Here is a 16344-nt window from a genome sequence, read left to right as displayed (position 1 = left end):
CGCATGTTAAAAGATGCATGAATTCTTAGGCTGGGTTCACACTCGAGTGTAATTCCACTTCAGGGTAAGGTTCAGACGAGCGGATCCACAGCATCTTTTACGCTGCGGATGCGCTGCCGAAGAACCCCTACAGTCTACAGTGTGCCTCAGATGTGCCAGCAATACGCCGCTACCAGCAGACACACTGTGATGTACGAGTCGCCGTACAGTATACAGCTCTCGGCCCAGCTCAGGGAGCGGGGGGGGGGGGAACGGCCGAGATGTGCGTGAGTACACCGTGCATGCGCGGCGACTTGCACATCGCAGCAGTGTGTCTGCTCATAGTGGCGTATTGCCGCTCTGAGCAGGCACACCTGAGGCACCCTGTAGGGGTCTTTTGGCAGCGGATGCTCAGCATAAAATACTCTGTGGATCCGCTCCACATGGAGAGCATTTCCATCCTGTGTGGCCATAACCTAAGGGTACGTTCACACGGGAGGATTTATTTGCATGTTTCCCGCTGAGTATTTGCAAGGGAACGGGCTCTTCTCGGCTGTCCGCAGCAGACCCTACTGACTTCAACGGGGCTTGCGGCGGATTTTCCGCAGCGTAAATTCCGCCGCGGAAAATCTGCTGCGGACAGCCGAGAAGAGCCCGCCCCCTTGCAAATACTCAGCGGGAAACCTGCATATAAATCCACCCGTGTGAATGTACCCTTTTAGGGTATATGAAAATGGGTTCTGTAGGCCAGGCTTCACCTCTAAGCAGTATGTACCTTATATGATATCCTTTTGTGGAGGCTTCACACACTGCTTTTTGTGTCCGTTTTTCATACAGGAAGGACTTACACACTTATTGACAAAAAGAAAACAAAAGATAGCCCATCATAAAAAGAGTGGTTTGAATTACATAAAATATATGAAGCATATATGTAATGATATGTTTCAGTGATTATAATATTAGCCTTCTGAAGTTAAGGTTGTTCTTTTCTGTCTAAGTGCTCTCTGATGACACTTGTCTCGGGAACCGCCCAGTTTAGAAGAGGTTTGCTATGGGGATTTGCTTCTAAACTGGGCGTTTCCCGAGACAGGTGTCATCAGAGAGGATTTAGACAGAAAAGAACAACCTTAGCTTCAGAAGCTCATAAGTACTGAAAGGATTAAGATTTTTTAATAGAAGTAATTTACAAATCTGTTTAACTTTCTGTAGCTAGTTGATATATAAAACAAAGTTTTTTCCTGGAATACCCCTTTAACTACAGGGTTGTTACATTTCAGCTACCGGACACTACAACCCTCATCATAAATCACACATACTCACTGTGATAGCCTGGGGGATGTAGGGTATGGGGAGCGTAGCTGTGCAGTAATTAAAGGGTGCTTGTTAACCCTTGCTATTTGTGACACTAGGGTGAGGGCTCCTCAATAACGCTTGTCCTACCGCCACCCTTCCCAAGAGCGATAGGGAGGTAGAGAAGAATAGATTGTCCACAACCGGAGAGTTTTCTGAAACAGTGTTAACTTTTACTGAATGTTTTCTGCAAGCTTCAATAACATAACAGTCCTTAAAGGGGTACTCCGGTGAAAACCTTTTTTCTTTTAAATCAACTGGTGCCAGAAAGTTAAACATATTTGTAAATTACTTCTAATACTGTAAATCTTAATCCTTCCAGTACTTATTAGCCGCTGAATGCTACAGAGGAAATTCCTTTCTTTTAGGAACACTGATGACATCACGAGCACAGTGCTCTCTGCTGACATCTCTGTCCATTTTAGCAACCGTGCAGAGCAGATGTATCCTAAGGGCAGCATGGTGGCTCAGTGGTTAGCACTGCTGCCTTGCAGCGCTGGGGCCTTGGGTTCAAATCCCACTAAGGACAACAATAAATAAAGAGTTATTATTATTATTATTATTATGACGTCAGCAAAGAGCACTGTGCTCGTGATGTCATCAGAGAGAATTCCAAAAAGAAAAGAATTTCCTCTGTAGTATTCAGCAGCTAATAAGTACTGGAAGGATTAAGATTTTTAATAGAAGTAATTTACAAATCTGTTTAACTTTCTGGCACCAGTTGATTTAAAAGAAAAAAGGTTTTCACTGGAGTACCCCTTTAAGCATAACAACGGCTCTCCTTGGAGATTGACAAAGGTTGGGACTTTAGCATTTAGAGTCTTTGATACTGTGCGTTATTCCACTGGATTTAGGGGATTAGTTGCGGTCCAGTAGTCACGCTAGCAATAGCGGGGATTTAGATTTGAACTCGCGGTTTCAGTTCAGCTGAGGCCGGCAGGTTTTTTAGGCCTAGCGTGTCTTTGAAAGTTGCGTAGAACAGTCCTGTTAGTCCGGCATCCACAAGAGCAGCAACCCAAGAGAGCAATAAATGGACGCAGCTCCCTTATATGGGCAGGGGCTGGACTAATGCTAATTGGTCCATACTGATGTCAATCACCATTACAAAGATTTGTGGGTAACACGTGACCCAAGGTCCTACAACATACCATAGAGGTGACTAGCATGGTCACATGACTGAAGGTCCTGGGCGCCAAACAAGGTAAGTATTATACATTGCTATAAAATATATATAATTATTAAATATATACACATATATTATCATTAGAGAGAGACTGGAGAAGAGGCGATTAGGGGCTGTCCCACCTGAGGGACCCTACCTGAACACAGTTACTCTGACTTTGGGGACCTCTACACTAGGTACGGTATGCAATACGGTACCGGGACACCACATCACTACAACCCTACTTCTGGCATCACAAACCTGACAATCTGCCAGCAAAGTATTCACCCATAGGGGGAGATTGATCAAAACCTAATCACTAGAGGAAAAGTTGCTTAGTTGCCCATAGCAACCAATCAGATCGCTTCTTTCATTTCTGAAAAGGCCTGTGAAAAATGAAAGAAGCGATCTGATTGGTTGCTATGGGCAACTCTGCAACTTTGCCTCTGGACAGGTATTGATAAATCTCCCCCTTAGTGTCTTATTTTCCTCCTGCCTACCACATATAGGGGGAGATTTATCAAAACCTGTGCAGAGGAAGAGTGGTGCAGTTGCCCATAGCAACCAATCAGATTGCTTCTTTCATTTTCCACAGGCCTCTTTAGAGGCCTGTGGAAAATGAAAGAAGCAATCTGATTGGTTGCTATGGGCAACTGCACCACTCTTCCTCTGCACAGGTTTTGATAAATCTCCCCCATAGACGCCATTGTATTATAGTGTCCTGGGATCGTGATGCCTACACCACTTTTATTTAGCCTGCAGTTTGGACAGCATAAAACTGATAACAAGTTCCCTCTAAGTAAATCATAGCTTGGTGAACAAACCACTAGAAAAACAGATCCAGATGTGACTACAATGCAACACATAACACCCCAGTGCTGTGTTCAACAGCACATTAAAGGGGGACTCCAGCGTTTCACAACTCATTCCCTATCCACAGGATTTGATCACTGACTTACCAGCAGAAAATCTGCGACAAAATATGAATGTGTGAACATACCCTGCATATGAAAAAACATCAAAACTGCACAGTTTGGACAAATGTCAATTCACTTTGATTAGATAAACAGGTACAGTGATCAAACACTACACCCAAAGCCAAAGGATTCATGGGAAATGTAGGCTTTTCAGAACCACTTGCAAACCAGCCAATCTCATGTATTCTACATCAGCTAAAACAAGTACAAGGCATACACAAGAATCTACATTTTCTCCAATGATAGCCTATGCTGCGCTATATAAGAAGAAAAAAAAATCCCTGAGTGACATTGGGGGTAATTTATCATTAGTGGTAGGAGCTTTTTCTTTTCTATATGTTGTGCAATTTTGTGCGCAGTCAGTTATTTAGCATCTTTTTTGCGCGTCTTTTTTTTTGATAGAGCAAAAAGCAAGTAATCTATTTTTTTTGTGTATTGTGGTATTCATTTTGCAGTGGATACTAATTTATCATGTGCGTTTTTTTGTTTAGACAAATTTTATTTGCGCAAAAACTTTATTTTTTTTATGCAAATATACACCATCAAAAAGGACACGTAGGAAAGTGTTCTACCGAGACGGCTGGGGGATGCAGGAGCCGTCCCTCAACACTGCTAAACTACAACTACTCCCATCATGGGACAGAGTTGGGAGTTGTTGTAGTACTGCAGCGCTGAGGGACGGCACTTGCACATCCCCCCGGCTGCAGGACTCTTTTGGGACAGTTAGGACTACTACTCCCATCATGGACAGACTGCCCATGATAGGAGTTATAGTCCAGGGGCTGAGGGGCAAATGGCACCAGGTCATTCTCCAGAGACCCGCTGCAATCCGCATTTATTAAATGTACAAGCCGGCAGCACATGCGGCTCCACTGCTCTCCCCACCGACTCCTGTATACAGCTTTCATCCATTCATAATCCCCGCCGCCAGAAGACAGGAGCTCTGATTGGTGAATAACTAACCTCCAATTATGACCCCGGTATCCACCGCCACAGGGGTGCTGGGAAAAGCCAGTACCAACAGGCCCGGAGGGTCAAAAATGGTGCTCCTGGACCTAGACGGTAACAGGCTGGCCTTATTTAGGCTGGGGAGGGCCAGTAACAATGGTCCTCGCCCACCCTGGTAATGTCAGGCTGTTGCTGCTTGGTTGGTATCTGGCTGATACTGAAAATCGGCAGAACCCTTTGCGTTTTTTTTTTTTTTTTTAAATAAACGTGTGTGGTTCCCCCTATTTTCAGTATCAGCCACAGCCTGATGTTACCAGGGTGGGTGAGAACCATTGTTACTGGCCTTCCCCAGCCTAAATAACGCCAGTCTGTTACCGCCTAGGCCCAGGAGCGCCATTTTTGGCCCCCCTGGGCCTGTTGGTACCAGCTCTTCCCGGCCCCCCTGTGGCCAGGGCCGGATCATCATTGGCGCCTGCTCCGGGCCCCGGTTTCTCCTCTGCGGCCCCGAGTTGACTTTAAAAACGCTGGGGCCGCCAGGAAGTAGTGCACACAGGGACGTCACTGACTTCCCGTGCATGCGCCCATAGTAACAGAGCGGAGCAGTGAGGAGGATGCGCGCGCATGGTAAGTGACCGTCATCTTCAGTGTTCCGACCACCGCTCCTCCGGTCCCAGACCTACTGCTATGGCCCATAGGCCATAGCAGTAGATCGTGACCCTGGAGCAGTGGTCGGAACACTGAAGTGGGCCGGAAATAGGCATCCAGCCTCCAGCCATACACTGTATATGGCTGAAAGCTGTATGTCTGTGGGGGAACTGTACTGCACCTAATGTGGGGGAACTATACTGTAGCACAATGAAGCAAACCGACAGCTCACCGCCACTCCACTACACCTGTGCGCGGGCCTGGTTAGCAGCGTCTCCAACCACGTAGGTATGTACAGGAATGAACAGTCCAGCCCAGGATTGCAGGTAAAAGCAGGTAGACTTTATTGGGTCATATACAGACAGAACATCAGATACCAGGTCCTTAGTCATGGTATACACATATAATAAAAAAACACACAATTTATATAAAATAGATAGGTCACATGACCATTCAGCAATCAAATGAGGAGAAAGTGGGGGAACTATACTGCACCTAATGTGGGGGGACTATACTGCACCTAATGTGGAGAACTATACTGCACCTAATGTGGGGGAACCCCAACATTGATAAATTTCCCCCATTGGCTCTAAATCTGCTTGTTCTACATGTATATGTTCCTATGACTGCAGGCACACTGCTCTGTGCTTTCTTACACTTTAGTTGAAAGCCATGTCCCACCATCTTTAAAGGGGTACTCCGGTGGAAAACAATTTTTTTTAAATCAACTGGTGCCATAAAATTAAACAGATTTGTAAATTACTTCTATTTAGAAATCTTAATCCTTCCAGTACTTATCAGTTGCTGTATACTAGAGAGGAAATTGTGTAGTTCTTTTCAGTCTGACCACCGTTCTCTCTGCTGACACCTCTGTCCACTGTCCGGAGCAGGACTGGTTCGTTATGAAGATTTGCTCCTGCCCTGGAAAGTTCCTGACTGTGGTCAGACAGAAAGGAAATTCAAAAAGAAAAGAACTTCCTCTGTAGTATACACCAGCTGATAAGTACTGGAATGATTAAGATTCGTAAATAGAAGTAATTTACAAATCTGTTTAACTTTCTGGCACCAGTTGATTTAAAAAAAAATAGTTTTCCAGCGGAGTACCCCTTTAAAGGCTCATCCGTTTTCAATCCATTACCCATAGACTTCAATGTTAAATTTATAATAACCGTTTCTAATTTAGTTATTTGTGATGGGAAACAAAAATACTGCATGCACCGTCTTTTTGCCGTCCAAAATAACGGATTAGGAACCAAAGGGGTGCAAACGCCTTGCAAAGGACTGTAAAAAAATCCCATTGACATCAATGGGATTCATTTACAGCCGCTTGCAAGCCGTTTGAACACGTCAAGAACAGATTTAAAGGAGAACTCTGGGATATGAAACTTATCCCCTATACTAAGGATAGGGGATAAGTTTCAGATCGCGGGGGGTCCAACCGCTGGGGCTCCCCACGATCTCCTGGACGGGGTCCCAGCAGTGAGCGGCCAGGGGGCGTGTTCGACCACCGCATGACGCAACAGCCGACACTCTTCCTCAATACATCTCTATGGGCGAGCTGCATTCGGCAGAGACGAGGGCCCCGTACAGGAGATAGGATAGGGGATACGTTTTCATATCCCGAAGTTCTCCTTTAATAACGGGCATGAGAATACGGGTACAGGCGGTAAGGTGAACGAGCCTTTAGTGTAACATAAGAGATACTATACAAGTTGGGTATCGCCGTAATCGGAGGATAACACAGATAACATGTCAATTTAACCACATAGGGAACGGCCCCAATTTTTTTTTCTTCTGTCTTTAAGAACATTTTATGGTAAAATGAAAGGTGTCATTACAAAGTACAATTGGTTCCGCAAAAAGGATTTCTAGTAGGTCGATGCCCTTTATTTCATTTCTATGCAGGGCTGGACCCGTCTCATGTTTATATGTAGTAAATGCATCACGAGAGCAGGAAACTATTGTAGCAATAATTGTGGGACTGACTTGCAAAATCTGCACTTAACACTTCGGTAAGGAGGGAATTCTTCTCAGCCTCTCCCTGTTGAAGCTCCTCCCGAGCGACAGGTGACTCAAACCAGACATACAAGTATAGAGAGCAGGTAAGACAAGAGGAACATTGCCCCGGCCAACCATGGAGGAAGAACTTGGTGTGGACATAGACGCTCTCATAGACGAGTTTGAATATATCCCCGGTTATTTCCACTTGGAAATGAACCTCAACTTTGAGTCCTGCACCCCTCCGCACATAAGGAGAAGAGACATTAAGCTCAAGCAAGAGGCTCTTCAGCTACAGCTGGAATTCGAGTCCAGTTCCCAGCACAGCGGGATCAAGAATTTATTGGGAGTTTTCTCCTTCTACCTGGATGAGATCGACAGAGCCAAAGAGACTTTTACGAACATTTGCAACCAGGACCCGAGTAATCTAAACGCTTGGGCCAACTTGGCTTGTGTCTACGACAAGCTGAACATGGAGGAGGAGGCCACGCAGTGTGCAGATAAGATATCCCACCTTATGAATCTGGATACAGAAGGGGCCAGTACCGAGCCTAGGCTTATGGCCGCACGCTGCCTGGCGGAACAGGGGTACGCGCACGAGTTTGACGTTGGTCAGATGACGGAGAACGACAACATGGAGAAACTGGTAGCAGGAATAAGTCTGTATGATAAAGCTTTGGCCTACGGGAAACACAAGGTCAGTTTAATGGTAGATATCATCTACATATATAAGAAGATGTGGTCTCCAAACTCTGGCCCTCCAGCTGTTGCAAAAAAAGCCAACGGCTGTCCGGGCATGCTGGGAGTTGAAGTTTTGCACCAGCTGGAGGGCCACAGTTTTGTAACATCTAAAAGGTCCACTGTTTGGAGACCGCAGCATATGCTATCCGCCTATTTAAGGGGTACTCCGCCTTAAATCAACTGGTGCCAGAAAGTTAAACAGATTTGTAAATTATTTCTATTTAAAAATCTTATTCTTCCAGTACTTCGCTGCTTTATGCTCCAGAGGAAGTTCTTTTCTTTTTGAATTTCCTTTCTGTCTGACCACAGTGTTCTCTGCTGACACCTCTGTCCATTTTAGGAACTGTCCAGAGTAGGAGCAAGGATTAAGATTTTTAAATAGAAGTAATTTACAAATCTGTTTAACTTTCTGGCATCGGTTGATAAAAAAAAAAAAAAAATGTTTTCCAGTGGAGTACCCCTTTTAAGTTGGCTTTTGATGTAAAGTTGATGTATTTGCTAGTTGTGTCACCATAGTTTGAACTGTCATGTAGATAATGACATTGTGGTAACGGGGTGTGATGAGGGCAGATGTTGTTACCCTAGGGGCAGATGGCATTAAACCCTTGTATTCGTGATGCCAGGGCATGGTTTATCCTCGATACCATCTGAAGGTATACCGCTAGATCCTGGGCTAGGCACGGGGGGCAATAATGACTCCAACGCCAAGTTACGGACAACGGTAGCTTTACTGAGGGTAGACAGATGGTAAAGTCTATACAGTATAGCCAGGGCCCAAGGAGGTGACCAGTGACTCAGAGACCTTAAGGGCTTGCTGGGACTTGTAGTAGGACTGGACAATTTAATGCAGGCCACGCTGACTTGACAGCAGGGCCAGATTAAGGCTGCCTGGAAGACTGAGCACTTCATTATGTTGGACCCCACCTCCCACCCCTGCACGTCGGGCAATACAAATTACATATACCTGGTGCGAGCTGTGTTGGCCGCCCGGCGCCCCTGTCGCTATGGCGCCCTGTGCGGCCGCACAGCTCTCACACCCCTAAGGCCGCCCCTGGTCCTTGTGTCAAATATAGGAATAGATGAATCCTATGCAGGGAAGATTTTAGTAGTCCCATTGGCAGGTAGGGTCACATGGGGTTCACTACAGGGTCCCATGGGTAGCTCACTTTAAGGCACAGTAGTGCATTTAATATAACACGTTTAATACACAACAAATAACAATAAAATTAATAAGAAAATATATTAAAATGCAAACTGGTGGGCCCAACACCTTGTAGTGCCAAGCAGCCTTATGCAGTCTGAAGCCACAGTACAGCTACTGGTGCTGGGACACCACACTACCAGTTTTGGCTCTTCGTATACACTCCCCAGCTGAAGTTCAAACTGAGCAGAATGGGGAAGACTGGGGAATTAACTTTGAACGTGGTATGGTTGTTGGTGCCAGACGGGTCGGTCTGAGTATTTCAGAAACTGCTGATCTACTGGGATTTTTGCACCCAACCATCTCTAGGAGTTTACAGAGAATTCTCTGAAAAAGAGAAGATATCCAGTGAGCAGCAGTTGTGCAGATGAAAATGCCCTGTTGATGTCGGAGTAAAATGGGCAGACTGGTTCGAGATGACAGGCGATAATTTATGGATGCACAACATGTGGAACCTTGAAGAATATGGGCTACAGTAGCAGAAGAGCCTGCTGGGTGCCCCTCCTTGTAGCTAAGAACAGGATACTGAGGCTACAATTCGCACAGGTCGCCAAAATTGGACAATGGACGACTGGTCTAAGGAGTCTCAATTCCGGATATTGCATTAAGATATCAGGGTTAGAATTTAGCGTAAACAACATGAAAACATGGATCCATACTGCCAGCCTACACAACAGCCTACTATTACTGACCATGTCCATCCCTTTATGACCACAGTGGATCCATCTTCTGATGATACTTCCAGCAGGATAATGCCCCATGTCACATGACATCATCTCATACAGGACAACGAGGTCACATGACTCCAATGGCCTCCACAGTCACCAGATCTCATCCAATAGATCACCGCTGGGATGTGGTGGAACGTGAGATTCTTATCATTGATCCGACAAATCTGCAGCAACTGTGTGATGTCATCATGTCCATATGGAGGAACTGTGTGATGTCATCATATCCATATGGAGCAAAATCTCCAAGAAATCTTTCCAGCATCTTGTAGAGAGTATGTCATGAAGAATGAAGGCAAAAGGAGGTCAAACTTGGAACTAGCAAGGTGTACCTAATAAAGTGGTCAGTGAGTGTATATAAGTATATACATACTGCCCATTGACCTTTACACTTGCGCTATTCCCAGCAGTAATGTCTTCCTTTCCCAACTCCATCTCTCTCCCCTTTGCAATATATTGTACATTAGCATCCAGCTATAGAAGGAAACGTTGGTGCATGTGTAGATAAAAGATTTCTTTGTTAGAAACATTCTCCGCTTATCCATGCCAGGAATACATGGACATACTCTTTGCATGCCACAGCTTTTGCCAAGTTTTTTCTTCTCCAGATGAAGAGCAGCCTAAACAACTAGTATGTTATTCATTCTTGGTTTAGGAGTCAAGTGGGTGGTCCTACTGTATCGATGGACAATCTTGCCGGTATTAATATGTTCATACTGACTCTGGGATGGACTGGACTTCTAAGCTCAGAAAATGTGTGGTGGACAACCGGCTAAAAGATCGCTGTTGGCTGAACAAACGTAAACTGCCAGCTATATAAGATAAATGGGCAGCTTTACCATTCGGTATCAAAATAAACCAGATCAAGTTACTTTATCCAGACCTGTCACTGTTTTCTATACAAAACCCAAGTTATTGCTGATAATATATGCTTCATTAGTACAGCTCATGAAACAGTAGGCCCATTGTAGTACTGCACATTCCTCAAAACTAACACAATAGGATCTTTATTGATAGGTTTACTAATATAATATCAAGATGATCTCCAAAGACCTTGGAGGATTCTGATGATTTATCTAATGCTACACATAGTCAGATATGTTGGCTCCTGAAAAGAAAATCAAGCTTTCCTCCGACCATTCTACTCAGCACCCTATAATAAGAAAGCTGAATGATTGAAATCTTTGCTAATTTATTGAAAAGGAAAAACTAAAATATTCCCTGAACATAAATATTGTTAAAGCCCCCTTGACAGTGATTCCAGCCTCCAGTCTTCTTGGGGATGAGGCCAGAAGGTTTACACACTTGGCTTTGGGGATTTTCTGCCATTCTTCTCTGCAGATCCTCTTAAAGGGGTACTCCGCCCCTGGCATCTTATCCCCTATCCAAAGGATAGGGGATAAGATGTCAGATCGCCGGGTCCCGCTGCTGGGGACGCCGGGGATCGCTGCTGAAGCACCCTGCTCTCATTACTGCACAGAGCGAGTTCGCTCTGTGCGTAATGACGGGTGATACAGGGGCCGGAGCAGCGTGACGTCATGGCTCCGCCCCTCATGACATCACGGCCCGTCCCCTTAATGCAAGTCTATGGCATGGGGCGTGACATAGACTTGTATTGACGGGGGCGGGCCGTGACATCACTAGGGGCGGAGCCGTGATGTAACGATGCTCCGGCCCCTGTATTGCCCGTCATTACGTGCAGAGCGATCTCGCTCTGCGCAGTAATGATAGCGGGGTGCTGCAGCAGCGATCCCCGGGGTCCCCAGCAGCGGGACCCCGGCGATCTGACATCTTATCCCCTATACTTTGGATAGGGGATAAGATGTCTAGGGGCGGAGAACCCCTTTAAGCTCTGTCAGGATGGCTGGGGGCCATCTGTTGAAGCCATTTTTAGGTCTCTCCAGAGATGTTCAATTTGGTTCAAGTCAGGGCTCTGGTTGGACAACTAAAGCACATTCACAAAGTTGACCCTAAGCGGTTCCTATGTTGTCTTGGCCGTGTGCTTAGGACTCATTGTCATGTTGGAAGGTGAACTTCAGCCCAGTCTGAGGTCCAGAGCGCTCAGGATCGGGTTTTCATTAGTGATATCTCTGTACTTTGCTCCATTCAGCTTTCCTTCAACACTGACCAGTCTCCCTGTCCAGGGGCAGACACAGACAGCAGAGGGCCCCTGTCCAAAGAATGTGCCCCCCCCCCCCCCATATTTCAATTGTACAGGAACCCCCCCCGCCCCCTTCATATGTCATATAAGCAGATATGCCATTCGGAAGCATGAAAAAGATAGGTGACAATTTCTCACCTATTTTTTCCAAGCCCCCTGAATGGCATGTCTGTATATAATAGCTGATCTATTAGAAGTCATAATAGATTAGCTACTAATATAAACAGATTTGCCATTCAGGAGCATGGAAAAGCTAGATGAGAAATCGTCACCTAGCTTTTCCATGCTCCTGAATGGCATGTTAATAATAGCTGAGCCATGCTGACTTACGTCTCAAGGAAGTGTTTGGCAGGATCCTATGTCACAGAAGTGGCTCCCCTCAGGACTCGGCGCCGGTGGCACTGCACCTCTCTCTGTGATTCCCCTGTGTAATAATTCAAAATTCTGCGCATTTTGCTGCACGGCAAGGCCCAGGGGAGGAGTCTGTACGTGACGACGTACAGCAGCAGCGGTGCACAGCCTACATGTGAGTGACCTGTTGCCTAGGGCCGGCTGGGAGATCTCTCCTTGGGCACTGGCCCTTAAATGACATGCTCCTAAGATCTGTGTTTGGGGAATCAGGGCAGGCGGTCTATGAGGGGCTGGCGCCAGGCAGCTGGATCTATTTTGATGTAGTGGCCTGGAGCTGGAACTCCATCCGCCCCTACGTTAATATGGCCCTGGAAAAGGAGGCGGGGCCTCTCACACGCTTTGCCCCTGTGCAGCTGAAGTGGCTGTACAGGCGATAGGTAGGGGCCTGGAGCCCCTTGTCCCCACAGCATGATGCTTCACTGTGTGGATGGTATAGAGCAGGTGATGAACAGTGCCTGGTTTCCTCCATACATGACACCTAGAATTGAGGCTAAAAAGTTCAATCCTGGTTTCATCAGACCAGAGAATCTTATTTCTCAGTCTGGGAGACCTTTAGGTACTTTTTTTTTTTTTTTTTTTTTGCAAACTCCCAGGCGGCCTTCATGTTCCTTTTACTGAGAAGAGGCTTCTTTTTCGTTCTAACTACTCCCAGACTGTGTCATGTTGAAGTGATGGCCGACCTTTATAGAAGTTTCTTGCAGACAGGATCTTTGGAACTCAGCCTGAGGGACCAAGCAAAGTTTTGTAATTCTGTTATCATATTCTCTTTATAGGGTATTGAGTGCTTATGGGGGCTTAATTATTATTATCATTTTTTTTAACAAAACAAAATATGAAAAAAGTGAAGGGTCTGTAGACTTTCTGAATGTATTGTGTATGTCTGGAGACTGAAGTATTCAGCTCATGTCGTTGATTTGCTCTTCAATCCTTCTCCTTAGTTCCTGTGCTGTTTTCCCTATATCGTTTATATGACATGTACATTGGCAAAGGTACACTACACTTATTTGTCCTACAGTCTGTAAAATCCCAAACAAAAAAGGTTTTTCCTTTTAGACGAGCTGGTGTTTTTGTTACTCTTCCTCAAAAGGACAGGCAGTAAAACAACTGTAGGAATTATTTCCCTAAAATCTACGATGTAACCAAGAATTAGGAGGGGAGAGGTAAGCCGCAGCTGGACACTGGCTTATCCCTCCTGAACAGTAGAATCGCGTGTCAAGAATGCCACATACCTGACCCTTTTCTCCATAGACATAATCTGCTGGGAGGCCGCCATAAACCTGCCAAAGACAGCGGGTTCAGCCAACTGTATAGTATAGGGGCACCTTTATTGGCAGCTAAGCATATCAGTCACTACTTATCACCCGGATAAAGAAAGATTAGCCAAATTCTTGCTTCGCATTGAGGCAGAAGTCAGGCATATTAGATTGTATGATCAGCTTTAGACACTAAAGAATGGACTACATGAAGACTTTAGCCTCGCGATTGTTGCTTGATTTTAGCTTCATGTGGGTATTGCACAACTAGAAGAAAGCATTATGTTATATTATATACATCTTCATGCAGCTGTGATTCATCTTTTGGTTATTATACCTGTGATGTCCCAGTACGGGATCATAGGCGTGCGCAGCCTATTGCATTAGGGTGTGCACCCTTAAGCACAAACTCACGCCGCACGCGTATATGTCCGCCATTACCAGCGGGTCCCTGGCTGCGATCAACAGCCGGTGTTACGCCGAGCGCTCCGGGTCCCCGCTCCTCCCCGGAGCGCTCGCTTCTCTCTCGCTACCGCAGCGCTTCGGGCAGCTCCACTGACCCGGTGCGCTGCGATACCGTCTCCAGCCGGGATGCGATTCGCGATGCGGGTAGCGCCCGCTCGCGATGCGCATCCCGGCTCCCGTACCTGACTCGCTCTCCGTCTGTCCTGTCCCGGCGCGCGCGGCCCCGCTCCCTAGGGCGCGCGCGCACCGGGTCTCTGCGATTTAAAGGGCCACTGCGCCGCTGATTGGCGCAGTGGTTCCAATTAGTGTGTTCACCTGTGCACTCCCTATTTATACCTCACTTCCCCTTCACTCCCTCGCCGGATCTTGTTGCCATTGTGCCAGTGAAAGCGTTTCCTTGTGTGTTCCTAGCCTGTGTTCCAGACCTCCTGCCGTTGCCCCCGACTACGATCCTTGCTGCCTGCCCCGACCTTCTGCTACGTCCGACCTTGCTTCTGTCTACTCCCTTGTACCGCGCCTATCTTCAGCAGTCAGAGAGGTTGAGCCGTTGCTAGTGGATACGACCTGGTCACTACCGCCGCAGCAAGACCATCCCGCTTTGCGGCGGGCTCTGGTGAAAACCAGTAGTGACTTAGAACCGATCCACTAGCACGGTCCACGCCAATCCCTCTCTGGCACAGAGGATCCACTACCTGCCAGCTGGCATCGTGACAGTAGATCCGGCCATGGATCCCGCTGAAGTTCCTCTGCCAGTTGTCGCCGACCTCACCACGGTGGTCGCCCAGCAGTCACAACAGATAGCGCAACAAGGCCAACAGCTGTCTCAACTGACCGTGATGCTACAGCAGCTACTACCACAGCTTCAGCAATCATCTCCTCCGCCAGCTCCTGCACCTCCTCCGCAGCGAGTGGCCGCTTCTGGTCTACGACTATCCTTGCCGGATAAATTTGATGGGGACTCTAAATTCTGCCGTGGCTTTCTTTCCCAATGTTCCCTGCACTTGGAGATGATGTCGGACCAGTTTCCTACTGAAAGGTCTAAGGTGGCTTTCGTAGTCAGCCTTTTGTCTGGAAAAGCTCTGTCATGGGCCACACCGCTCTGGGACCGCAATGACCCCGTCACTGCCTCTATACACTCCTTCTTCTCGGAAATTCGAAGTGTCTTTGAGGAACCTGCCCGAGCCTCTTCTGCTGAGACTGCCCTGTTGAACCTGGTCCAGGGTAATTCTTCCGTTGGCGAGTACGCCGTACAATTCCGTACTCTTGCTTCAGAATTATCCTGGAATAATGAGGCCCTCTGCGCGACCTTTAAAAAAGGCCTATCCAGCAACATTAAAGATGTTCTGGCCGCACGAGAAATCCCTGCTAACCTACATGAACTCATCCATCTTGCCACTCGCATTGACATGCGTTTTTCCGAAAGGCGTCAGGAGCTCCGCCAGGATATGGACTTTGTTCGCACAAGGCGTTTTTTCTCCCCGGCTCCTCTCTCCTCTGGTCCCCTGCAATCCGTTCCTGTGCCTCCCGCCGTGGAGGCTATGCAGGTCGACCGGTCTCGCCTGACACCTCAAGAGAGGACACGACGCCGCATGGAGAATCTCTGCCTGTACTGTGCCAGTACCGAACACTTCCTGAAGGATTGTCCTATCCGTCCTCCCCGCCTGGAAAGACGTACGCTGACTCCGCACAAAGGTGAGACAGTCCTTGATGTCTACTCTGCTTCTCCACGTCTTACTGTGCCTGTGCGGATATCTGCCTCTGCCTTCTCCTTCTCTACTATGGCCTTCTTGGATTCCGGATCTGCAGGAAATTTTGTTTTGGCCTCTCTCGTCAACAGGTTCAACATCCCAGTGACCAGTCTCGCCAGACCCCTCTACATCAATTGTGTAAACAATGAAAGATTGGACTGTACCATACGTTTCCGCACGGAGCCCCTTCTAATGTGCATCGGACCTCATCACGAGAAGATTGAATTTTTGGTCCTCCCCAATTGCACTTCCGAAATCCTCCTTGGACTACCCTGGCTTCAACTCCATTCCCCAACCCTGGATTGGTCCACTGGGGAGATCAAGAGTTGGGGGCCCTCTTGTTTCAAGGACTGCCTAAAACCGGTTCCCAGTACCCCTTGCCGTGACTCTGTGGTTCCCCCTGTAACCGGTCTCCCTAAGGCCTATATGGACTTTGCGGATGTTTTTTGCAAAAAACAAGCTGAGACTCTACCTCCTCACAGGCCTTATGATTGTCCTATTGACCTCCTCCCGGGCACTACTCCACCCCGGGGCAGAATCTATCCTCTGTCCGCCCCAGAGACTCTTGCTATGTCGG

The 16344-nt window shown here is 47.1% G+C and overlaps 1 protein-coding gene across 1 annotated transcript in view; it reads left to right on the top strand.

Annotated features, from left to right (window-relative positions):
* The first annotated feature begins 2926 nt into the window (after positions 1-2926).
* The window catches only part of TTC22 (tetratricopeptide repeat domain 22), a 39879-nt gene continuing 26461 nt past the window's right edge, over positions 2927-16344 (top strand). The window contains exons 1-2 of the mRNA XM_056532183.1: positions 2927-2945; positions 6967-7756. Coding sequence (XP_056388158.1) covers positions 7196-7756 — 561 coding nt within the window. The 5' untranslated portion in view covers positions 2927-2945; positions 6967-7195. The remainder of the gene's footprint in view (positions 2946-6966; positions 7757-16344) is intronic.

Source organism: Hyla sarda, chromosome 7 (assembly GCF_029499605.1).
Source record: "Hyla sarda isolate aHylSar1 chromosome 7, aHylSar1.hap1, whole genome shotgun sequence".
Taxonomy (NCBI): Eukaryota; Metazoa; Chordata; class Amphibia; order Anura; family Hylidae; genus Hyla; species Hyla sarda.
The sequence above is the reverse complement of the archived record's forward strand: the minus strand, read 5'-3'. Positions and strand labels throughout refer to the sequence as shown.